Below are 25332 nucleotides of genomic sequence, written 5' to 3' on the forward strand. Positions count from 1 at the left end.
CCAAAGAGTGTTCGAACTAGGGATGGCGGAGAATTCCACCATGGATTCCAGTGAGGCCGGATTCTTCTGAATCCGGCCCGCCAGAATCCGTAGCGGAACGGCCTCCTGCCCCCCTGCGGAATCCCCCCGAGATGGTACTTACCTGGGGCGGATTCGGTGGCGGTGGCTCTGGCAGCAGCGGCTCCGGCTGGTCTCCTGGCCAGCCACGGCCAGACTGCTGCCACCGCCATTGCCGTCCTGGCTTGCAGCCGTGATGGGGTACGTAAGAGTTTATGTAGCCTATCATGGCTGGGTTAAAAACAAAAAACAAAAACACCCAACGTACGCAAATGGCGGCGGCTACGGCGGCCGCCATTTGCGTTCCCTATTTTTCACCAATTTATCTTACGTAAATATTTACGTAAATACTTACACCAGCAAGCGCCCACTACGCTATTTGCGTTCCCCTTCTTTTCGCCATTTTAACTTAAGTAAATGTTTACGTAAGATAAATCGGCGTAAAATAGGGAACTGTGGTGCTGGAGAAGACTCTTACGAGTCCCCTGGACTGCAAGGAGGTCAAATCAGTCCATCCTAAAGGAAATCAACCCTGAGTGCTCACTGGAAGGACAGATACTGAAACTGAAGTTCAAATATTTTGGCCACCTAATGCAAAGAGAAAAGTCACTGGAAAAGACCCTGATGCTGGGAAAGACTGAAGGCAAAAGGAGAAGGGGATGGCAGAGGATGAGATGGCTAGATAGCATTACTGATGCAATGAATATGAACTTGCGCACGCTCCGGGAGAGAGCAGAGGACAGGAAGGCCTGGAGTGCTATGGTCCATGGGGTCACGAAGACTCGGACATGACTTAACGACTGAACAACAACAACAAGAGAGAGGAAACAAGCACACACATACACACACACACACACAAAGGCGTTTCCCCACACATACAATTTCCTAACAGGTAAGCTGTACCCATGAAGTGGGTTGGGCTGTAAGACTTAAGAGTATGAAAAGAGGACACCAGTTCTTCACCCAAGGGCAAAAAAGGGTGGGTCAACTATGGCACCATTCATTAGTCTTCACTAGAGAATAATGGGAGGAAAGTTTTAAACAAGGGAAGCGCTATGCTCTGCACCATTTGTTTACACTGTACACTTTACACTATGACAAGGGAACACCCATATCACTTGCACGATCTGCATTCAAAACAAAAAGGGACCGACCGGAGCAGTTTCTTCTGCGGGAACTGGCATGATATATCTAAGCAGGCTGGGGCTGAGCTCAACTGGGTCAGATCTGGGAGTCCTATTTTGCGCTTCTCAGTAGACATAGGGGACACATAATTGCAAGCCTGTTGCATCTGGGCTTTTCCTGCGTCTGTGTAATGCCTGCAAAAGGCCCGAGTGGGGGGTGGGGGTGGGGAGGTGTCACTTCAGTAACAGAGGAGGGCCTGAGGGGAATATGGAGATTAGGAGGTAGTGCAAACAGCCAAATCTGTGTCACAGTTAGGGATGTAAGAAATGACTTACCTGTTTTGTTTCGTGACATCCGCAGTGGGGGACAGGCACTCCGTCCCTCCCTCCGAAATCCTTGCCGGCCGGCTCCGCTCTGCGGCGACTCTGCAGAGTCGCCAGCTGGGGCCACCCACAGCGACATCTGGCCTCTGCTGGGCTGCGCAGGGATGCAAATGGCAGCCGCCGTAGCCGCCGCCAGTTGCATCCCTTTTTTTCGCTGTGATAGGCTACGTAAATATTTACGTAGCCTATCACGGCAAAAAAAAGGGAACACAAATGGCGGCAGTTATGGTGGCCGCCATTTGCATTCCCTTTTTTTGCCGTGATAAGCTACATAAATATTTACGTAGCCTATCACGGCCTCCGCAGGGACGCAAATGGCGTCCCTGCATTAGCCATGATAGGCTACGTAAGTATTTACGTAGCCTATCATGGGAAAAATCGTGAAGCGAATTCGCAAAGCAGTGTGAATGGCACCAGGTAGGTGCTCCGTTTCACGTGCCTTTCGTTGGGTGGTGGGGTGGGGTGGCTTCGTTCCGCCATGGATTTCGGGGGGCCGAATGCACTGGCATTCGGCCTCACTGAGATCCGTGGCAGAATTCTCCGCTATCCCTAGTCACAGTGGGAATAACATTCTGGCCTCAGCTATATTATGTATTAATCCTGAACGGAAAATTGATAGCTGAAATATTAATGTTTCAAACATTTGAATGTGATTCATATTAGGTAGATAGCTCTACTAGAAACTATAGGTGCACTGTGATTACATGGAGCCAGTGCGGTGTAGTGGTTCATCTCAGAAGCAGATGAGATTAAGAAGAGGTGGAAAGAATACACACAAGAACTATACAGGAAAGATCTTAATGTCCCTGAAAGCCATGATAGTGCAGTCACTGAACTTGAGCCGGACATCCTTGAGAGTGAAGTCAAGTGGGCCTTAGGAAGCATTACTAACAACAAAGCTGGAGTAGATGACAGTATTCCAGCTGAGCTATTTAGGATCCTAAAAGATGATGCTGTTAAAGTGCTGCACTCAATATGCCAACAAATTTGGAACACTCAAGAATGGCCACAAGACTGGAAAAGGTCAGTTTACATTCCAATTCCAAAGAAGGGCAATGCCAAAGAGTGTTCAAACTACCGCACAATTGCGCTCATTTCACATGCCAGCAGGGTGATGCTCAAAATCCTACAAGCTAGGCTTCAGCAGTATGCAAACCGAGAACTACCGGAAGTACAAGCTGGGTTTCGAAGAGGCAGAGGAACTAGAGATCAAATCGCCAACTTTTGCTGGATCATGGAGAAAGCAAGAGAATTCCAGAAAAACGTCTATTTCTGCTTCATTGACTACGCTAAAGCCTTTGATTGTATGGATCATAACAAACTGTAGCAAATTCTGAAAGAGATGGGAGTACCAGACCACCCTACCTGTCTCCTGAGAAATCTGTACGAGGGTCAAGAAGCAATAGTAAGCACCGGACATGGAACAACCCATTGGTTGTTCCATGTCTATGGGAAAGGGGTACGACAAGGCTGCATATTGTCACCCTGTTTATTTAACTTACATGCAGAGTACATCATGAGAAACGCCGGGCTGGATGAATCACAGGTCGGAATTAAGATTGCCGGAAGAATTATCAACAACCTCAGATATGCAGACGATTCCACCCTAATGGCAGAAAGCGAAGAGGATCTAAAGAGCCTCTTGTTGAGGATGAAAGTGGAGAGTGCAAAAGCTGGTTTGAAACTCAACATTAACAAAAACGAAGATCCTGGCATCTGGCCCCATCACTTCCTGGCATATAGAAGGGGAAGAAATGGAAGCAGTGACAGATTTTCTTGTCTTGGGCTCCAAGATCACTGCAGACGGTGACTGTAGCCATGAAATTAAAAGACGCTTGCTCCTTGGGAGGCAAGCTATGGCAAACCTAGACAGCATAGTAAGAAGCAGAGACATCACCTTGCCAACAAAGGTCCATCTAATCAAAACTACGGTTTTCCCAGTAGCAACGTATGGCTGTGAGAGCTGGACCATAAGGAAGGCCGAGCGCCGAAGAATCGATGCTTTCGAACTGTGGTGCTGGAGAAGACTCTTATGAGTCCCCTGGACTGCAAGAAGGTCAAATCAGTCAATCTTAAAGGAAATCAACCCTGAGTGCTCATTGGAAGGACAGATACTGAAGCTGAAGCTCAAATATTTTGGCCACCTAATGCAAAGAGAAAAGTCACTGGAAAAGACCCTGATCCTGGGAAAGATTGAAGGCAAAAGGAGAAGGGGATGGCAGAGGATGAGATGGCTAGATAGCATCACCGATGCAATGAATATGGACTTGAGCACACTCCGGGGGAGAGCGCAGGACAGGAAGGCCTGGCGTGCTATGGTCCATGGGGTCACGAAGAGTCGTACACGACTGAACAACAAAAACAGTTTAATGATTCTTGAAATGTAGAAGGATGGGGTTTTTTAAATACAAAAACACTTAACTATAAAATGGAAATATTTTATTCCATCTTTTTATTTAAAGGTAAGTAAGAAATAATTGATCCCTTGAACAATCTGCTCATTCATTACCAGTTGAGTCACTGGTCAGGGAGCAAACATAGTTCTCTGGCTGGTTTGGTACACACTGCTGAGGATATACAATTCATATGCAGAGCTGAGGGGCTCACCAGCCTTACCTGATTTCTATATATGCAAGCCTTGAACTGAGTCAGGCAGGATAATGGAGGATTTACAAAGGTCGATAACTATAATTTAAAGAGTGCCAAACTGAAAAACACACACACACCAAACTAGTGGAGTTCACGTGCTCTCAGCCCTGGCAAATCAGCATTTATTATATATACGCTTGGATTATAAATGAACTGGAGCTGTTTTATTGAACAAATCCAATTTAAAAAAAATCCAGTTCACACATTTCCTCAGGCTCAGAAGGAATCATAACATATTCAGCAAAAATGGAGAAGGGGAAGAAAGAATGATGATGCACTTAATAAGACGAATACTTTGTGCTCTGGGCTAGATCTACTTAAGTTATACAAGCTAAACCTTGGATTCCTTGAACAAATTATTTTACAAGTACGCACAAAAAATTGTAAACCTAACCTGATGAACTAGCAAAACATACTGATTTAGATCTTAAGTGCAAGCACAACTCTTATGCAATACGGCTCTTCTACCTCCTCCTTCCTGCTGCAGCACCCTCTGCCCCCTGAGGAGCCACTCTTGATTTTCATGTGGTGCATGAGGCTGCAACTTGACATGGAAATACGCAGAAATCAGCCACACCTGCATGACACTCCTGCATGAGCAGGAGTGTCTTCTGTTTGCATTAGGACACTGGGATCTGAACCACTACGCCCAAAATGAATGAAACGTTTCGAGTTGAAAGTCATACTTTTCAGGAAAGTGTCATCACCACCTTTTAAAATGAGCTAACATAATAGTTGAGTACACAATTATTTGTGACATCTTCTGTTCCAAAAGGTTATGAAAGGGGCAAAGGCATGGCAACTTCTCTCAGCTTAATCTAATAATGGTTAATAATATTTAAATAACCCAGGATTCAACACAGCTTCTCATTCTTCTATAAATACGGTGGATAACCTACGTTCTTTTTCTATTATTTTCTTTGGTTACAGCTACCATTGTCAGGTACTGTAATGGGATATCCAATATCTCTAGATCAGTCCTCCTCAACGTGGTTCCCTCCAGATGTTTTGGACTACAACCCCTATCAGCTCAAGCCATCATGCCAGGGTGACAGGAGTTGTAGTCCAAAATATCAGGAGGGCATAATGTTGGAGGTCTGTTTTAGATAATACCAGAAGACAGAAGAAAAGTTGCTCTTCATCCCAAATTCATTTCAGCAATTGCCATGTTAATATAACTGCTTTAAAAATTAATGGAATGAAAGTTTTCTGAGAACTTTAAAGCTTTTTTTTTTACTCTTAAAACCAAGTCTTGCACAAACTCACAAACCTGTTTAGTTACCTGTGATCCAAAAATCAACATTCTATGTATCTTTAAAAGGTAAAGGTGTCCCCAACCAGTCGTGTCCGACTCTAGGGTGCGGTGCTCATCCCCGTTTCTAAGCCGAAGAGCCAGCGCTGTCCGAAGACGCTTCCGTGGTCATGTGGCCGGCATGACTGAACACTGAGGTGCACGGAACGCTGTTACCTTTCCCACCGAGGCGGTACCTATTTATCTACTTGCAATTTCTTGCTTTCGAACTGCTAGGTTGGCAGGAGCTGGGACTGAAGACGGGAGCTCACTCTGTCACGCAGCACTCGGGTCTCGAACTGCTGTCCTGCTGACCTTCCGGTCTGCAATTCAGCGTCTTAACCACTAAGCCACCGCGGCCCCTTATGTATCTTTATATAGATGCAATTATTCTCTTAAAGGAATCTAACTTTTCAACTTATACATTTAGTTCTTTGTGTTAAAATTAAACACGAGTTCCATGATTATGTGACCTATCATTGTATAGTCAAATAGAAACAAGGGTAGAGGGGAATGAACTAAGGCTATTTGACTGGGATGTTCAATAAAATACAAGACTGGGGAATCTATCAAAAGCACATTTTGATATGAAAGAAGCTAAATTTTGTTCTAAAATTTTATTTGTGCTAAATGGGTTTCCACCATTTCCGATAATATAATGTACCTGACAGATTATATGAACACATTTTGGAAGTCAGTCAAGCCATGAAATAGTAAATTTGACTCAAAATTCTGAATCTGTTTAGAGTATATTCTAAACATATTAGAGGGACCCAACAGACTTTGGAAGGCACAGATTTGAAGGATTTTTCTATCTAATTTAACCATTTAAACTTACTTTGGATTTGATAATATCAAATTAGCGTTGCACTTGGAGATGCATGCAGGAGTGCACAAATGGAATCCCCACCACCACCTTGGGAGATGCAGGTAGAACTGCAAAAACGGCAGCAGGAACATCTACTCCTGGGAGGGCGGTACCACCATCTAACCTCCTCCAGTGTGCCAATCTGTGCCAGCTAACCATAACCTGGAACGTGGTTTTAGTGGGCCTAAAATGTGTTTACCAGTGGAGGAAGCTGGGGCCACTATAGATGAAGTGCTGGGCGGAGGGTGTTATGGTGGTGGGAGGTGACGACATCAGGAGAAGGGAAGGTGACCGAGAGACCTGTGTGCTCTATCCCCTTCCAGTCTGCCTTCCAACCTCAGTAATTCTGGTGGCTTGCCTGTGGCCCCCTCTAGCCTGGAAGCACTGATGATGAATGCCAGGTTGGCTACTCAAAAAGGTAATATCGTTTCTGAGCTTATAGCTGAAGTTATAAGTTCTTGTGTTACCAAAACCTGGTTGGATGAATGGGGAGGTGTCAGTTTCTCCCAAATGTGTATGTCAGGATTTTTTGTGCAGCACCAAGCTTGACTAGAGGGGTGGGGAGGAGGGGTAGCCTTGGTCTATAGGGATACTATCCCCCTATCCAACAGTCAGCCAGTTTTGAGTGTCTGTACCTGGTGTTGGGCACCCAAGACAGGATAGGGATTCTGTTGGTGTATTGCCCACCCCAATGCCCAACAGTCTCCGTGCCTGAGCTGACTGCAGTGGTCTCGAGAGTGATGTTGAGGACCCCAAAGCTTATGGTCTTGGGGGACTTTAATATTCATGCTGAAGCAACTTTGTCAGGAGCGGATCAGGATTTCATGGCCACCATGTTAACCACGGCCCCTGTCTCAAATAATATCTTGCCCAACACATCTGGCAGGACACACTTTGGACCTGGTTTTTCAAGCTGGATTGGAAGAAAATGATCTGTGGCTGAGGGAGCCAGTAGCGACTCCTCTGGCATGGACAGATCATTATCTGATCAGTTTTGACCTTCAGGCCACCTGTAACCTCTGCAGGGGTGGGGAACCAAATCTGATGGTCCGCCCCCAGAGACTGATGAATCCAGATGGATTTTTGAGGTCTCTTGGGGATTTTCCTGCAGGCTTAGCCTGCGGTCCTGCTGAGGTCCTGGTCACTGCTTAGAATGAGATGACCCAGGCTATCGATATGATTGCTCCCAAACGTCCTTGACTTCATTGCAGAACCATGTCAGCTCCTTGGTATTCTGAGGAGCTGAGTTCAATGAAACGACTGTGTTATTAGAGCGCAAATGGTGGAAGGCTCAGAACGAATACGATCAAACACAGGTAAGAATCCACTTGCGTTCTTATTCGGTGGCAGCGCTGGCAGAGAAGAAATCCTACTTCTCCACCACCATTTTATCTGCTCAGTGTTGTCCAGCAGAGCTCTTTCATGTGGTTAAAGGTCTCTTGGGCATTGGCCTTGGAACACAAGAACTTGAACCCTCAAAGGCCCGCTGTGAACAATTTGCCAGACACTTTGCAGATAAAATCGCTCGTATTCGTGCTGACTTGGATGTCATTGTTTTGATAGAGTCTGAGATGGACAGGGCTGGTGCACCATCTAGTCACGTTATGGATACCTTTCAGCTTGTGCAACCTGAGGATGTGAACAAACTGCTTGGAGAACTGAGGCCTACTACCTGCCCTTTAGATCCTTGCCCATCGTGGCTTGTGAAATCTGCCAGAGCTGGGCTGGGTATCTGGATCTCTGAGGTGGTAAATGCTTCCTTCAGGGACGGCGAGGTTCCCCCAGCTTTGAAAGAAGCTGTGGTGAGGTCCTTGCTGAAGAAACCAAATTTAGATCCAATGGTTCCAGATAATTACCACTCTGTGTCAAACTTGCCATTTTGGGGCAAGGTGCTGGAGCATGTGGTAGCCTCATAACTCCAAACTGTTTTGGATGAAACTGATTACTTAGATCCATTCCAATCAGGTTTCAGGCCTGGTTATGGGATGGAAACAGCCTTGGTCACCCTGGTTGATGACTTGCACTGGGGAATGGATAGGGGGAGTGCAACCCTGTTGGTTCTTCTGGACCTCTTGGTAGCTTTCAATACCATTGACCATGGTATCCTACTGGATAGTTTATCTGGACTGGGCTTGGGAGGTACAGTTTTAAAGTGGTTCCAGTCCTTTATGGAGGAGTGGTCTCAGAAGGTGGTGCTGGGGGACTTTTATTCCACCCCATGGCTGTTAGCCTATGGGGTGCTGCAAGGTTCTATCTTGTCCCCCATGCTTTCTAACATCTACATGAAACTGCTGGAGGAAGTCATCAGGAGGTTTGGGCTGAATGTCATCAGTATGCAGATGATACTCAGCTCTACCTCTCGTTTCCATCTGCACATCCCAGGGAGGCTGCAGAACTCTTGAACCAGCGTCTGGAGGCTGTTTTGAGATAGATGAGGGCAAACAAGCTGAAACTTAATCCAGAGAAGATGGAGGTACTGCAAGGGAAACCAACTACTTCAGATGGAGGTTTACAATTGGTCTTAGATGGGGTTGCACTCCCCCTGAAAGACCAAGTGAGCAGTCTGGGAGTCCTCCTGGACTCTGAGCTAACTGGGGAAGCCCAGGTGGCTGCAGTGTCCAGGACTGCTTTTTTACCACCTTAGGCTGGTATGCCAACTGCAGCCCTATCTGGAGAGGATGGACCTTGCCTCAGCTATCCATACGCTAGTGATGTCCAGCTGGACTACTGTGATGCACTATACGTGGGGCTGCCTTTGAAGACAGTTCGGAAACTCCAGCTTGTGAAGAAGGTGGTCGCCCGAGTGTTGGTGGGGGCGAGGCGTTTTGATCACATAATGCCTATACTGCGCCAGCTGCACTGGTTACTGGTGTGTTTCTGAGCCCAATTAAAATAGCTGGTTTTGACCTTTAAATCCTTAAACAGTTTGGGACCAAGTTACTTGAAGGACTGCCTTCACCCATATCAGCCTGCCCGCACTTTAAGATCAGAAAGAGAGGCCCTTCTCATTTGCCCATCCATGAGAGCAGTCAGGGGGGTGATCACACAGGATAGGGCCTTCACTGCAGTGGCCCCACACCTTTGGAACAAGTTGCCATCGGAGGTCCGCCATGATCCCTCATTTCAGGTTTTTAAGAGGGCCTTGCAAAAAATAAAAATAAAAATTTTACCATGGCCTTCTCTTAACATGACTGCTATTGCTGCTGTCACTGCTGTTAACCTTGTTGCTGGTGTTATTGTTGGCTTTTATTGTTGTTTTTATGTTTTTATCATTTAATATTTTAACTGTTTTTATGTATTTTATTGCTTTAAGCCACCTTGGGAGGGCTTCTGCCCTGAAAGGCAGCCAGGACATGTTTTAAATACATAAATAAATACATATCAGTGTACAAAGTTTTGTACAAAGCCTGCCTGGCTTTGAACTGCCACCATTCTCCAGGTACTTAAATCACTATACAGTATTTCCTAGTACATTATTTCCTAGCAGCAAGACTAAATATATTAGTCAACTGTTGAGCAATTTTATTTACATTTTTGAGAGACTCTCTTCCAGGGTAGTCTATCTGAACCCAACAGTTCCAACAGGACAAGACAGTCTTCAATTTTGAGGGCATAAATAAATATGAACTTAGATGGACCATGGGTAGAGCACATTATCTACATTTAATTAATAGATTTCAAGTTTAATCCTCAATATCTTCAGTTAGATGATTTCAGGTAGCACAGCAGGAGAAGATCTCTGCCAATGCCACCAACGTGTTGGGTCAAATCTTTACCAAACAAAAAAACATGGCCTTACTGAATTCCATTATGAGTGACATTCTCCTTCATGTGAAGGCCTTTCCCCCTTCTCTCTATATATTTTAATTTAGGGTCTTGCATGTCCAAGTGGTAATAATTAGTAGATTTTATAGTTCAGCCTCTAACCTTGGTCAGGCAGAGGTTACAAAAAGCAACAAGCCAATTCCTGCAGACCACAGTACTTTTCTTCTTGAAGACTTCTAACTGAAGTTCATTGTTGATTGGGCACAAGTATCTCACATTCATTTAAAGTGACAAAAGCCACACACTAGGAATACAAGCTACTATCAAACTACAAAGAAAAAGGAAGTTAATTTGTGGTATTTCACTCAAACCCACAATACTACAGGATGTTCCTATCTTTCACAATCTTAACCACAGTTGTCAAGCACTGCAGATTGCTGCAGTCTATATATGATTTTCCAATCATAATAAATCAAGTAATTTCAGGATGATTTGGTTGAACAGGTAGGAATGAAGATTAGGATTAAGAATATTTTTTGCAGGAAACAGTACTGGCCCCAGTTAGTACCTTTTAACATATCATGTCCCAAGTTATCAGAAATCTTCAAAACATAGTCAGCATTTCCCCTTCTTTATATACTATAATAAAATGATGTGTCTATAATCTATGTTAAAATGAGAAGCCAGGTACCATTCTGTAAGACTGTTTAGGAAGCTACTTGAGACAAAAAGGCTTCCTTCAGAAAACAGAAGCCTTGCCTAAATGCAGCAAACCGAATGCTACATAAAACTTCACAAAAGACAGAATGAAGAGGGATGCAAAAAAGGAATTTGAGGACCACTAAAAACATTAATGCCAACAATATAAATATATTTAAATACACCTGTTGTTCTGTTCAAACTCAGTGTTTGTTTTATGCCAAACATAACGTTTCTTACTGGGGCCAAAAAGTTCTACCTTTGACTCATCTGTCCAGAGAACATTGTTCCAGACGTCTTGGGGATCATCTATATGATCTTTAGCAAACTTCAGAAAGGCAGCAATATTCTTTTTAAAGAGCAGTGGTTTCTTCCTTGCTATCCTCCCCTGAACACCATTCTTGTTCAGTCTTTTTCTGATTGTTGAGTCATGAATACTCACATTTGCCAAAGCGAGAGTGGCCTGCAGATCCTTGGATGCTACTCTGGGGTTCTTTTTGATTGCCTGGATGATGAGCTGATTTGTTCTTGGAGGGTTTTTGATAGGATGACTACTCATGGGTAGAACTGTGGTCTTAAACCTTCTCCATTTGTAGACTATCTGACTGACAGTGGATTGGTGGAGCCCCAAATCCTCAGAAATGGTTTTGTAACCCTTTCTAGACTGATAAGCAGCAATAACTGCTTTTCTGAGGTCCTCAGAGATGTCTTTTGATCGTAGTGTGACATGTTTTCATACAAACATAGGGTGAAGACCAAACTCACAAAGTTTCTGAGCCTTTTATAGGGTGGGGCCTCCCAAACTCACCCCTGAAAATCTACCTAATTAAACACCTGATTCTAATTATACCCTGTAACTGAACTGATGCAACCAGGGGTTAACTTACTTTTGCACATACCCTGACTCTTAAGTACTCATTGTTTGCCTAATTTATAAATCTTTATTTTGCAATACATGGAATTGGTTAATATAAATCCTGTAGGATATTTAGAAAAGGACTGGTTTTGATTCATGAAGGCTATCATGGTAAAACTATGGAATTTCTCTAATTATCATTAGGGTTCATAAACTTTTTCTCACCACTGTACAATTATACATTGTGAGGAGAAAGTGTGTCATCAAACCATGGGAGTATTTAACACAGTTAAAACTATGTGATTTACTACCACAAGATTTGGTGGTAGTCACCAACATAGATGGCTTTAAAAGGAGATTAGTCAAATTAATGGAGAATAAGGACGTAAAGGCTACTAGTCATAGAATCATAGAATCATAGAATAGTAGGGTTGGAAGGGGCCTACAAGGCCATCGAGTCCAACCCCCTGCTCAATGCAGGAATCCAAGTCAGAGCATCCCTGACAAATGGCTGTCCAGCCTCGTCTTGAAGGCCTCCAGTGTGGGAGAGCCCACCACCTCCCCAGGTAATTGGTTCCATTGCCGTATTGCTCTGACACTCAGGAAGTTTTTCCTGATGTTCAGTCGGAATCTGGCTTCCTGTAACTTGAGCCCATTATTCCGTGTCCTGCACTCTGGGATGATCAAGAAGAGATCCTGGCCTTCTTCTCTGTGACAACCTTTCAAGTACTTGAAGAGTGCTATCATATCTCCCCTCAGTCTTCTCTTCTCAAGGCTAAACATGCCCAGTTCTTTCAGTCTCTCTTCATAGGGCTTTGTTTCCAGTCCCCTGATCATCTTTGTTGCCCTCCTTTGAACCCTCTCCAGCTTGTCTGCATCCTTCTTAAAGTGTGGTGCCCAGAACTGGACACAGTACTCCAGATGAGGCCTAACCAGTGCTGAGTAGAGGGGAACTAGTACTTCCCGGGATTTGGAAGCGATGCTTCTATGAATGCAGCCCAAAATAGCATTTGCCTTTTTTGCAGCCACATCACATTGTTGGCTCATATTCAGCTTGTGATCGACGACAATTCCAAGATCCTTCTCGCTCGTAGTGTGGTTGAGCCACGTATCCCCCATCTTGTAACTGTGCATTTGGTTTCTTTTTCCTAGGTGCAGAACTTGGCATTTGTCCCTATTAAATGCCATTCTGTTGTTTTCTGCCCAGCACTCCAGTCTATCCAGATCACTTTGAATTTTGTTTCTGTCTTCCAAAGTATTAGCTATCCCGCCCAATTTGGTGTCATCTGCAAATTTGATCAGCATTCCCTGCACCTCCTCCTCCAAGTCATTAATAAAAATGTTGAAGAGCACTGGGCCCAGGACTGAGCCCTGCGGTACCCCACTCGTTACCTCTCCCCAGCTTGAGAAGGTCCCATTGATAAGCACTCTTTGAGTCCGATTCTGTAGCCAACTGTGGATCCACCGGATCGTTGTTTCATCTAGCCCACTTCGAGCTAGTTTGCTCATCAGGATATCATGGGGCACTTTGTCGAAAGCTTTGCTGAAGTCGAGGTATATGATGTCTACAGCATTCCCACGGTCTACAAGGGAGGTGACTTGATCAAAAAATGAGATCAGATTTGTCTGGCAGGACTTGTTTTTGACAAATCCATGTTGGCTTCGAGTAATCATGGCATTGTTGTCAAGGTGCTTCCAGATGGATTGCTTTATGATCTGCTCCAGAATTTTCCCAGGGATTGATGTCAGACTGACTGGTCTGTAGTTCCCAGGTTCCTCCTTTTTACCCTTTTTGAAGATAGGGACAACGTTAGCCCTCCTCCAGTCATCTGGCACTTCCCCAGTCCTCCATGATTTCTCAAAGAGAATAGACAGCGGTTCTGAGAGTTCTTCTGCCAGTTCCTTTATGACTCTAGGATGCAGTTCATCTGGCCCTGGAGATTTGAACTCATTCAAAGTAATGAGGTGTTCCTTGACCATATGCCTGTCGATCTCAAGCTGCAATCCTGCCCCTTCAGCCTGTACTTCGCCTTTGCCAGGGGGGTCATAGACCCTCTTTTGGGAGAAGACTGAGCCAAAGTAGGAATTGAGCACCTCTGCCTTTTCTTTGTCCTCTGTTATCATTTTGCCATCCTTATTTAATAGCTGAACAACCATTTCTTTCCTCTGCCTTTTACTATGCACGTAGCTGAAGAAAGCCTTTTTGTTGTTTTTAGCATCCCTCGCTAACCTCACCTCGTTCTCCGCTTTAGCCTTCCTGACGCCATCCCTGCAATTCTGTGCTACCTGCCTGTACTCTTCCTTTGTTACTTGGCCTTCTTTCCACTTCCTATATGTGTCCTTTTTTGTTTTCAGGTCATCCCTAAGCTTTTTGTGAAGCCACATTGGCTTCTTCTGTTGTCTTCCACCTTTTCTTCTTGTTGGAATTGTTTGTGATTGTGCCTTGAGAATTTCCTTTTTTAAAAGTTCCCACCCATCTTGGACTCCTTTTCTCGCTAGCATTGCTTGCCATGGGACCTTACTGATCATTGTTCTGAGTTTATTAAAATCAGCTTTCCTAAAATCCAGGGTACGCGTTTGAGTACACTCGGCTTTTGCTTCCCTTAGAACCAAGAACTCAAGTACAACATGGTCGCTTTCCCCCAGAGTTCCTGTAACTGCTACTTTATCCACTAAGTCATCTCTGTTGGTTAGGATCAAGTCAAGGATAGCCGATCCTCTAGTTCCTTCCTCTACTTTCTGTAGGAGGAAGTTATCCGCCACACAAGTCAGGAATTTCCTGGAGGGGCCATGTTTTGCAGAATTTGTCTCCCAACAAATATCGGGGAAATTGAAGTCCCCCATTACTACTATATCATGCTTCCTTAAAACATTGGCTATTTGCTTTTCAAAAGTTTCATCCTTGTCTTCTCCTTGATTGGGTGGCCGGTAGTAGACTCCGACCACCAGGTTCCTTTTATTCTTTGCTCCATTTATTTCAACCCAGATGCTCTCGATGGGGCTACCAAGCTCCTCCTCCTGTATTTCTGTGCAGAGATATGTATTTTTCACATATAGTGCAACCCCGCCTCCCTTTCTGTTCCTCCTGTTCTTTTTGAACAAGTTATATCCTTCAACTGCTGTATTCCAGTCATGAGAGTCATCCCACCAAGTCTCAGTTATACCTATCAAGTCATAATTTCCCTCCTGTATTAAGAGTTCAAGTTCGTTCTGTTTGTTTCCCATACTCTGGGCATTAGTATATATGATATATATACTAATGATATCATGATATCATGATATCATGATGTCATGATAGTTATAATCTACCTCAAGGATCAGAAGTAGCATGTTTTTGAATACCAGTTGCTGGGAAGCAGTGGGGCAGGGCTATTATAGGCACGTCCTGGTTGTAGACTTCCCATGGGCATCTGGAAACCACTCTGGGAAACAGGATGCTGGAATGGATGGGGCTCTTAGGCCTAAACAAGCCATGCAGGTTTCACATTCATATAGCACTATCCCAAGTATGTTTACTCATAAGTAAACATACCTTGTTCAGTGGGGATTATTCTGAGGAACATGTGCATAGGATTGATCCAGCATATCTACAGATACCCTTCTCCCCACCCTTTCTAGCAACAAAGCTGGAGGGCAGCATGGCATTGTCCCTGACCACACAGAGATGCACTGCAGAATCAGTGACCAACAACCCAGTTCCATGCATGTCTATGCGAAGGTAAGTCTCATTTGATTTGATGGGCTTATACATAAGCATGCATTGGATTGTAGTTACCCAAAACATTCAACATCATGTTACTTACTTCTGAGCAGAAATGCATAGAATGCACAGAACTGTATTGAAGGGGAGGGGAAAGGCCTTGGCATTCAGAAATTTTATTTTTTGAAAATATTTCTATACTGCCTTTAAGGACTATAGAGCTCACTCAAGGCAGTTTATGCAAACAAATAATAAAAACAAAATAGGTATAAATCACAAAACCATAAAACCAGCAATAAGACAATAACAGCAGCAACAGTTTCAAAAGTTCCTTTTTAAGAGCCTGAGCCAATATCAAATTAATCAGTAAAGGTGGATGTAAACAACCAGGTCTTTAAAATCCATTTAAAACCACACAGCAATGGGGCCAGACAGATTTCCCTGTGGGAGGTAGTCCCACAGTGATATGGCCACTGAAAAGGTTATGTCTCTTGTCCCCACCAGCCTGATCGCATGGTGGAGAGCTGGGCTTCAGAGGCCAATCTTAGTGGCTGGGCAGACTTGTACAGATGCAGGCGGTCCTTCAAATATCCTGGTCCCAAGCCATTTAGGGCTTTAAAGGTAATTATTAGCCCCTTAAATGGGGTGTGGAAGGGCACTGGCAACCATGTAAGATCCAGAATTGGTGTTACATGCTTAAATTGTGTGGCCCCTACAAGAAACTGGACAGCTGCATTCTGTATCAGCTGAAATTTACGAATAGTCTTCAGACACAACTCCATGTAATGCACTTTACCATAATGCAGTGTAGTTGTAACTAGTACGTGGATGACTATCGCAAGAACTACTTTCACCGTATCGGGACACAGCTGGTGAATCAGCCAAAGCTGATAAAAGGTACTCCTGGCCACCAGTGCAATCAGCACCACTGAGTCAAGGCTACCCCAAGCTGCGTGCTAGGTTCTTCATGGAGAGTGCAACTCCATTCAACATTGGCTGCACCCCTCTATCTAGACTGGCAGATTTTTCCACCAACACTCTGTTTTATCTGGATGACGCTTCAGCTGTTAGCCCTATCCAACACAGAACTGCCTCTAGACACCTGCTAAAGACTTCCACAGCCTCCTTGGAATTCATAGATGGAAATGTGAGATGGAAATGTCATCATACTGATGACACTTTAGCCCAAACCTCTGGATGACTTCTCCCAGTGGCTTCATGTAGATGTTGAAAAGCATAAGGGACAAGATGGAACCCTGAGGCATTCAGCAAATAAAAGGCCATAGGGTGGACCAGGGTTCCCGCAGCACCACCTTCTGGGTCCTTCCCTCTATAAAGCATCCGCTGTACCTCTATGCCCCCAGTCCCGTCCCACCAGGAAACCCGTAAAGAAACCAAGGTCAATTGTACTGAAAGCTGTGGAGAGGTCCAGGAGAACTAACAGGGTGGCATCCACTGTCCATTCCCTGGCATAAGTCATCTACCAGGGTGATCAAGGCCACTTCTGTTCTAAAGGCAGGTTAGAAACCAGACTGAAATGGATTCAAATAATGTATATAGCCTAAGACTATGTGCGGTTAAGAAGACACCACTGTTCCCAGTATCTTACTCAAGAATGACGCACATGATACTAGATAGTAATTATTCAGCACCAGAGAATCCAATTTGTTTGTTTGTTTTTAAAGACAGGTCTAACCACTGACTTTTAAAGGCAGTGGGCACATCACCCTCCCTCAGAGATGTGTTAGATGTTAAGCTGTATCTTGGCAAATTTTAATAGCCAGGAAGGACATGGATCCAAAGGGCAGGTGGTAGGCCTCACACCTCCAAGAGCTTGCCCACAGCCTCAGGTTGTACAAGCTGAAACATATCCATCGCATCATGATGAGAGTGTGTTTTAGTTCCATCCATCTTCAGCTCTGTCAGAACTATGACATCCAAGTCAGAGCAAATGAAAGCGATTTTGTCCACAAGATATAATACAACTTGGTCACAGCAAGCTCCCGAGGGTTCCCCCACCTGCTCTCTCCAACCCATAGGAAGACGGTTCCTCACCACTTCAAACAGTTCAGCAGGCTGACATTTTGCAGATGCAAAAGCAGTGAGGAAATCTGGGCTTGATATTAAGGCTACAGATTGTGGATCCCTAATGCTAAGTGAATTTAGGATTGCAGCCTAAGAGTTCTAGAGAATCCCGCCCCCACAATGAGGTTATTCATGATCTGTATCAAACTGCACTGGGATGCTACCACTGTAGTGCATATGTGGGAAGAGGGCACCCTTACGCCTACAGGCCTTAGTCCTCCCTTTGCGTATTAATTTAGTCTTATTACATTTATTTAGGTTTTTGCTATTTTACATTGACTTCTGGCCTCCCCTCCCTCCAATGTATGCTCAAGCATACCACCACATTAGCTGACTACATGCCTGTACCAAAATTGTCAACTGACAATATTGGATTAATCAGCATTCAGGCAATCCAAATGCAGGGTGTTTGTACTTACTTTTCTATCCCTTCTAAGATGTTTCATATAGGAGGTTTCTAAGAACTGTTACTGCAATATTAGCCCAAAGAACTTCTGAAACTACTTAGTGTATCACCCTGTACTGTCCACACTCACTGTTGTTCTTCAACCCCATTCTTCAAACTCCCAGGAAGAGGTACTTCCCAGCCTTGTTACTCACAATTCATTTTTGTCAGGGAGCAACGCTAGAGCCTCCTACAAAGCCCGCAGAGAGTTCCTGAACAAACATCAATTCCAACAAATTGTTAACAGTTCTAACATACAATCCTATCATGGGCCAACTTACAACACACCAGTGGGCTCAATTTAAGGTTTCCCCAGACCCCAAGGTACCTCAGTCTGTGGTCTGATTACATGCAGAGTTATTAACAAGGCTACGATCGATTTAAAGAAGCAGCTGAATGGACTAACTATAGGCTTCCTGAGAAATGAGACAATCTGTCCAACCTTCTCATCCCTGCCTTGCCTCACTCTTTTATTCACGGTATGGAAGAAAAAGGAGGCGGCAAATGGCAAGTATTCTGAAAGCAATGCCAACCCACACACCAGAAAATACTGAAAGAGCGTAAATAATAGACATCCCCTGCTAAGTTGCAAGCACTATGAATTTATATATAATGCTGGAATAGAGAGGTGGTTTTAACCCCCCCCACCCCCACTGGAATGGCATCTTTAAAACACAGAGATTACAAAGAGTTCATACTCACTTTTCTGAAAATACTTTCCTTAATTCTACAAGAGCATTCTATGAAGTCTAAATGAGACAGAAAAGTTGTTGCTATTTGTATAAAGGCCAGAGTGTTAACAACGAATAAAATGCACAGATCTCATATAAACACAGCCTCAAGCTGCTGCTTCTGGTAATAGAGACATAGCATATGCACTTTTGTAACTCAGCTGCTACTGTTAAATTGCTGATAGAATATTGAGATGATGTGAAAAGAACTCAAGCTACCTTTCCCAGTACTCAAGTCTGTGTGCAACTATTGTTCTAAGACCAAGTTCCACGTTTGAAAATAACGACTATTAACCAATCCCACCCACTCCCATCCCCAAAGAGCTCAATGTGTGTCCAATAAAAACTGAGTAGAACTGACAAAAATGCATCTGGGGCCTGCTCATCCAAGAATGAGGAACGTTTTGCTAGCTTTGAAACTGAGAGTCTGTCTTAAATGCCAGCTTCCAACACCAGGTCTAAGCAACAGATCTCATTAAAAGTAGAACTCAGACATCTTTGATTATATGAAATTTGCACAGCATAGCAGGGGGAGGAAGGGGGAGTAAAAGATCAGTATGAAAGTATGAGGAATTGGAGAATATATAAGGATCCAGATACAAGCAACACAAAACACAAGTGCTGCAGGCCATGAATCCCAGCTACAGCTAGAAACCAGGGTCCATTAATGCTACCTCACAAGGGCCAGTCATAGACAGAATAGTCAGGAAAAGACAAGTGAAGGGTATTATATTGGTATGTCTATACAGTGCCTGTTTCTTTGAAGATAACTTAAACAATCTAGCATATCACATGCATTTTCTGCAGACATGTTTTGCATTCACCTGCAGGATGAGGTAATCAGCATTATTTTCATTCAGAATCTAATGCCTTCTGACATCTTTCAACTGACATGATCATAATGAACTGTACATATTTAATAGGTTCAGTTATGAAACTAAAATGGTATATTATAGCAATGTACTGGGTCTAGTAATGGTGGTGGTATTGAATGCAATTCTTTTTAAAAGAATGGAACAATGTGGACCACCTAGGAGGATACTGGCCTTCACTTTGATAAAACCAAGGTAAGCATGCAGAGGCATAGTCTTAAAATATTCCTGGAACACATTTCCATGAGGGTAGCAGCATGAAAGGAGTCCCAAGTTAACAAGAATGAAAGAAAAATTGGAATGGTGACATCTGAATAAAACCGAAGCAGGTCCAGATGGGAAGAAGCAAGCATTAACAGATGCATCTATTGAGCTTAAGGATGGACTTGCCTTTCTGGAGTAAGAGGTTAATGCCTGTGCCTGTCCACACAGAATTTGTTATGGTTTAACAGAAGATTGAGTGACTCTCTGTGTGTGACATTCTTCATCTGGAACACAGGAAGCTGCCTTAAAGCACATCAGGCTATTTGTCCATCCAGACTGGAATAGTCTACGTTGACTGGCAGTCTTTCCCCCTCACCTGCTCTTGGTCCTTTTCACTTGAGATACCAGGGATTGAACCTGGGACCTTCTGAATGCCAAGCATATGATTTACTACTGAGTCTCTCTCCGTATGCTGCATACTACACTTATACCAGTTTGCATAGTAACTTTCAGCCTAGTGGTCAACATTGCAGAACAGATAGATTGACCGTTTTATGGCATAACAGCAGCTGGGCAATATTGCACCAAATTCTGATTTATATTTGGACACAATAAAAGCATAAATTAAGCAATTAAAGACCCACGTTTATAGTGGTGCTGTCAGGAAAGGAGAAGAAGATTTAGATGTCTTTCCATCAGAATAAGATTCCCATCCAAATATACAGTTATACATAAATCCAGTTTTTAAAAGGATTTCAGCAATCTCTTGAATACGATGCAGAGCTGGCAAAGTCCCAAATGCCATGTCACTGAGCTGCTTAGAATCTGCAATATATTTTCAGACCTTTGAAGGGCTGGCACCTAGAATTTGCAATATTTTCCCCAATCTAGCACGCATTATGAATACTACCTAATTTTCATGATCAATTGTGGTCCAGATTTTTTTGTTGTCCATTTTTTCTCTGCAGTTAACCACACAATCTATTTTGATTTTTTGTAGTTCTTCACCTAATTGACGAAGACTACATTAATTGATTAAATTTGCATAGGAATGAAACAATTCAAGGAAAAAAACATACGTTTTTTAAGGCAACACATGCACATTTGTAGAAGAGGCATGTCCTTGTGTGCATAGGAATCCACTTTGCACCAAGTCAGACTGTTGGTCCATCTAGCTCAGTACTGTCTACACCAGCCTTTCTCAACCTGCCACCCTCCAACTGCCATCATCCCCCAACCAGCAGTCTAACACATCTTCTGGAGGGCATCAGCTTGGGGGAGGCTAGCAGAGACAGTGACAGGCTTTGGCTCTCCAGGGTTTCAGACAGGAGTCCTTCCCAGTCCTACCTGGACTTGCTAGGGAATGAATATGGGGGGTTGTGCATGCAGAAGTGCGACCCTTCCCAAGAAAGAGGTAATACTTCTTTGAAGATGGTACCCACCACCCACGAGAAGTTACTTAAAACATGTGCTGCCAATTAAATTAGGTTATCTTTTTAAAACCAATAAGGGTGCAATCATATGCACGTTTAGACAGAAAAACTACAACTCCCAGCATTCTCCAGACAGCATGGCTATGTGGGGAATGTTGGGAGTTGTAGTTTTTTCTAAACATGCATAAAATTGTACCCTAAGTGAGCCAAACATCGCAGTCCTAGTTTCCTATGACAACCAAGTATTCTCTTTACCACTAGAATCTAATGCAGAGGCTACCATACTTTGGGGTAAGAAATCCCCAATTTGTTTCACAGACTTGAAGTCAGAAAAATGATGACTGTTCACTTTTAGTCATTAGTTCAGCTATCTAACCCTCAGTCTAAACTATTAACCCTGCAAAAGGTGAAGGCTGCCAACAGCACTATTAACATAAAGGGTGGGGCATTGCACCAACTAGCTAGAAAGCTGACATTCAGCCACCTGGCCCAGTTAAGGTAAATACTGCACAGCATCCAAGAGGAATTTACACATACACATGGATAACTTTGCACTCCCCTAGGGAAAGTTAGTATATTACCAGTGTCAGAGTCCCTAAAACAATATTTTAAAATCCTTTAACATTTAAAGTCTCTAAAGTTCAGTGCACGAAGTGTTGAGACAGAAACAGCTAAAAGATCTACCAAATATAACTCCTTCTGCCATTGAAAAATTAAAGGTTTAATCCTCGTTATTTTGGCATTACATTATGCATATATGTAGAGGCCAGTATGTGAAAGTTGTTAGGATCACAGTAGTGCAGTGGACAATTAAGTTGGGATTCGGGGGAGCCACAGGTTAAAATTCTTGTGCAGTCATGAAAGCATACTGTAGATTTGGGTAAAATCCTCTCAACCTAACCTATATCTAGAGCCTATGACTACAAAGTGTTATAGTAACAATATGAAGAAATTCTTGAAATCATGCGTGAAGTGACTAAATACTAGCATACCCTACCTATAGTCTTAATGGGCTAGATTGCAAAATCCAGATTCTGAATACTTTGTACTGTAAAGGAAATAACTGAAGAGTGAAGTTATTCCCACTAACATTTAAGAAAAGAAGTAACAGATCTACAGTGCATACTATTCTTTACTGAGACATGGTTGGGGATGGACAATAATCTGCAGTGTGCCTCATCTATCCGAGTAAGCCTAGGAGAGACAAAAGCAGGCCCTCCACACATTCCAGTGTATTACTGTAATCCTTATTGGAGCTTGCAATTTTCCGTAACATGGGTCACCTTCACTAGCTTTCAACAACCCACTGTTCTGATGACCTGACCAACTTCTTACTTCTAATACAGTTTTTCAAATATGCCTTTCATCTCATCAATACCTGGTTTTAGCGAGACTTCACACATGCTACTTCCTAACCAGTAAGATTAAAACTCAACTGAATCTGAACATCTCCGTGGTGGTTTACTTATAACTATGAATGGATCTGTGGTTTACATTTACATTTTGGAAGAGAAAAATGGCCCAGAAGAGTAAAAGGTTTCTGTGTAGATCGGTTCAGAAGTTAATTTGACTTAAGTGATAATTTTAGGATTGATTTCATCTGAACAAAAAAATCACAAAAAATTGATAACAGATTATCCCAAAGTGAAGTTTTATGGAATACCAATGCTGATGTTGGAATCCTTATGCTGTAAAAACAAATGCTGAACTGTTAAGTCTGTACATACTTGTATAATGTCTCAGGATACTACTAATAAGGACTAAAAATGAAATCTACTAAGATTTTCAGTCTTTTTACAGTCCTTTCTGCTTTCTCCACTGTAGTATGTCTGCATGGGGAATTCTGCATCTGCCATGTGAGCCTATTGTTTAAATGGAAACAAAACTGAGTCCAGTCCTATTTTGCCGGGCCCAGATCATACTACCTCATTTCCTGAATGTCCACAAAAAACTACAGGTGCAATTCAGGAAGATTTATTTAAGCCAACTAGAACTAGCTGAACTTTTCCACAAAGTGTTGCAACACTTGTCTATTGCTGACACACTCATATTACAAACAGCAGACCATTACTGGGATAGTTAGTCCCTTCTGAAATATACCTGTCAGACAGAAGCAAGGAGGAAGCGGAAGAGAGAATAACCTTTTCAAGAGCCCTAGCAACAGCTGAACTAAACACAGTGGTGTGAAACACACCACATGTTATGACTATACACCTGCAAAAGACTCATCCCTGGAGAGGGGCACCTGGCAGGAATATTGAGAGGGGAAGAAGTCATTGCATTGATTGCTTTTCCTGTTGAGATAGGATCACTTGGAACTGCAGCACACCTATGCCCAAACATTCCTCCTGCTCACAAGGCTGAGAAGAGGGAAGGCTGATAGAATGCTTGACCCCCGGTTCTCTGGTGTGAAAGTGAGGGAACATGTCTGTCTGTCTGTCTGTCTGTCTCTCTCACTTACACTCTCACACACACCCCATTCTTTAGCACTGCTTCAGCAAAGCCTGTTCTACCCTGGCTCATTTCCCAGTCCAACTCCAACAATGGGGAACCCACGGGGGTGGGGGTGAGAAAAAAGGAAGCAAACAGCTGTTACGTGGGAAAGGCTTGGCAAAGGACGTTTTTCACTCTCAGAACCAAGGTAGGCCAGCGAGGAATCCTCCACAGAGAAGGGGAACGGGATAATAGACTTGGCATTTATCCCCCCATTTCCAACCCATCGTGAAGCCTCCCACCAGCCGCCGCCTCCGTTTCCCCCAAAACAAATCCAAGTCACAGTCCTATCCTGAACCTATTTTGCTAAGCAGCGAGTCCCTGCGGAGGTCAACAGAACTTGCTTCCTGGAATCCGTACTGAGGACTGGAGTCGCCCGCACGCGCCCCCAGAAGTCACGCACACGCACCCCGAAAGCCTTCACTCGCACTACGCCGTGCTCCTCCTGTTCCTAGGCACTCATGGTTGGATCCCGATTGAGTCGTACTCCAGAGCGGACCCACTGATATCAGTGGGACCGCAGTTAGTCCCACTGATATCAATGGGTCTGTTCTGGAGTATGACTCAATCGGGATCCAACCCGCTTGGCGGTTCTGTGTTCGAGTACTCACATACCCAGCAGGAGAAAAATGCCACCTTTCTTCTGCGTCCCAGTTCCTCCGTGCCCACTAACTGGTCTGGTTTTCCCTTAGCCTCCTCACCCACCCACCCACCCACCCACCCAGAGCAGGCAGGCAGGCAGGCAGGCCCAGGCGCCCGGCGAAGCCTCCGTCGCTCACCACGCATTTCTTGCCGAGGAAGCCGAAGAGGCTCTCGTTCTCTTGCGGGGTGAGCAGCATGGAGCCCACGTTGGTGACCCGCCGCGGCGGCGGGGGCTGCTGCTGGCTGTTGCTCATCGCGGCGGCCGCCGGCGGGGCCCGGCCAGGACCTCCGCCTCCACCTCCTCGTCGTCGTGCTCCTCCGCCGGCCGCTCCTGCTGCCGGCTGCGGCTCGCCTCGCGGCGGGCTCGTCCCGGGGCCGGTCCCGCGTCCCCTCGGAGGGCGGCGGCGGCGGCGCAGCCTCCCCTCACCACTGCCGCAGCATCGGGGCGGCAACCGGCGGCAGGGCTGGCGTTGCGGGCTGGCCAAGTAGGCCGCTCCCGGCAGGCTCCGGCGAAGGAGGCGGAGAAGGGAGTTCTTCGCCCGCTTCCTCCTCGCCCTTTCTTCTCCTCCTCCTCCTCCGCCGCCTTCCCGACAAGCACTAAACTTCCAACTTCTCCCCGGCCCCGGCCGCACAATCCAACATGGCAGGGAGCGAGGCGAGGGCGAGACCAAGCGGCGCGGACGGAGAGGGGAGGACGGCGCGCGAGCCTCCGCAAGCCGGCCCAGCGAGCCCCTACGGCAGCCCCGCGGAGCGCTCAGCCAGAGGGCCCGTCCGCGCCGCCCCGTCGCGCAGCGCTCCCTTTCCTGCCCCCTCGCCTCCCCGCCGGCCCGGGGGGGCTGGAGAGCCCGTTCTGTGGGTGGGGAAGGAGGGGCGCGTGTGCGTGCTGCTCCTGGAGCTGCCGCGGATCCACGATCAAGCTGGAGCCGGCAGAAGCGAGCCAAGGAGCGGCGCGGCTCGCGGCCTTCCGCTCTTAAATACCGGCCAGCCCAGTAAAGCCTGATTCTTCGGGCTGTCGTCGGACGCGGATTGTTTGC

The 25332-nt window shown here is 44.8% G+C and overlaps 1 protein-coding gene across 2 annotated transcripts in view; it reads right to left on the reverse strand.

The window, feature by feature from the left end:
• Positions 1-24897, reverse strand: part of WASL (WASP like actin nucleation promoting factor) — a 52765-nt gene extending 27868 nt beyond the window's left edge. For both annotated transcript variants that reach the window (XM_084810846.1, XM_084810845.1), the window contains exon 1: positions 24436-24897. In XM_084810846.1, coding sequence (XP_084666972.1) covers positions 24436-24552 — 117 coding nt within the window. In that variant the 5' untranslated portion in view covers positions 24553-24897. The remainder of the gene's footprint in view (positions 1-24435) is intronic.
• Between the last annotated feature and the right edge of the window lie 435 nt (positions 24898-25332).

This window comes from Heloderma suspectum, chromosome 7 (assembly GCF_057233095.1).
Source record: "Heloderma suspectum isolate Gila_16-S chromosome 7, 16-S_ref, whole genome shotgun sequence".
Classification (NCBI taxonomy): Eukaryota; Metazoa; Chordata; class Lepidosauria; order Squamata; family Helodermatidae; genus Heloderma; species Heloderma suspectum.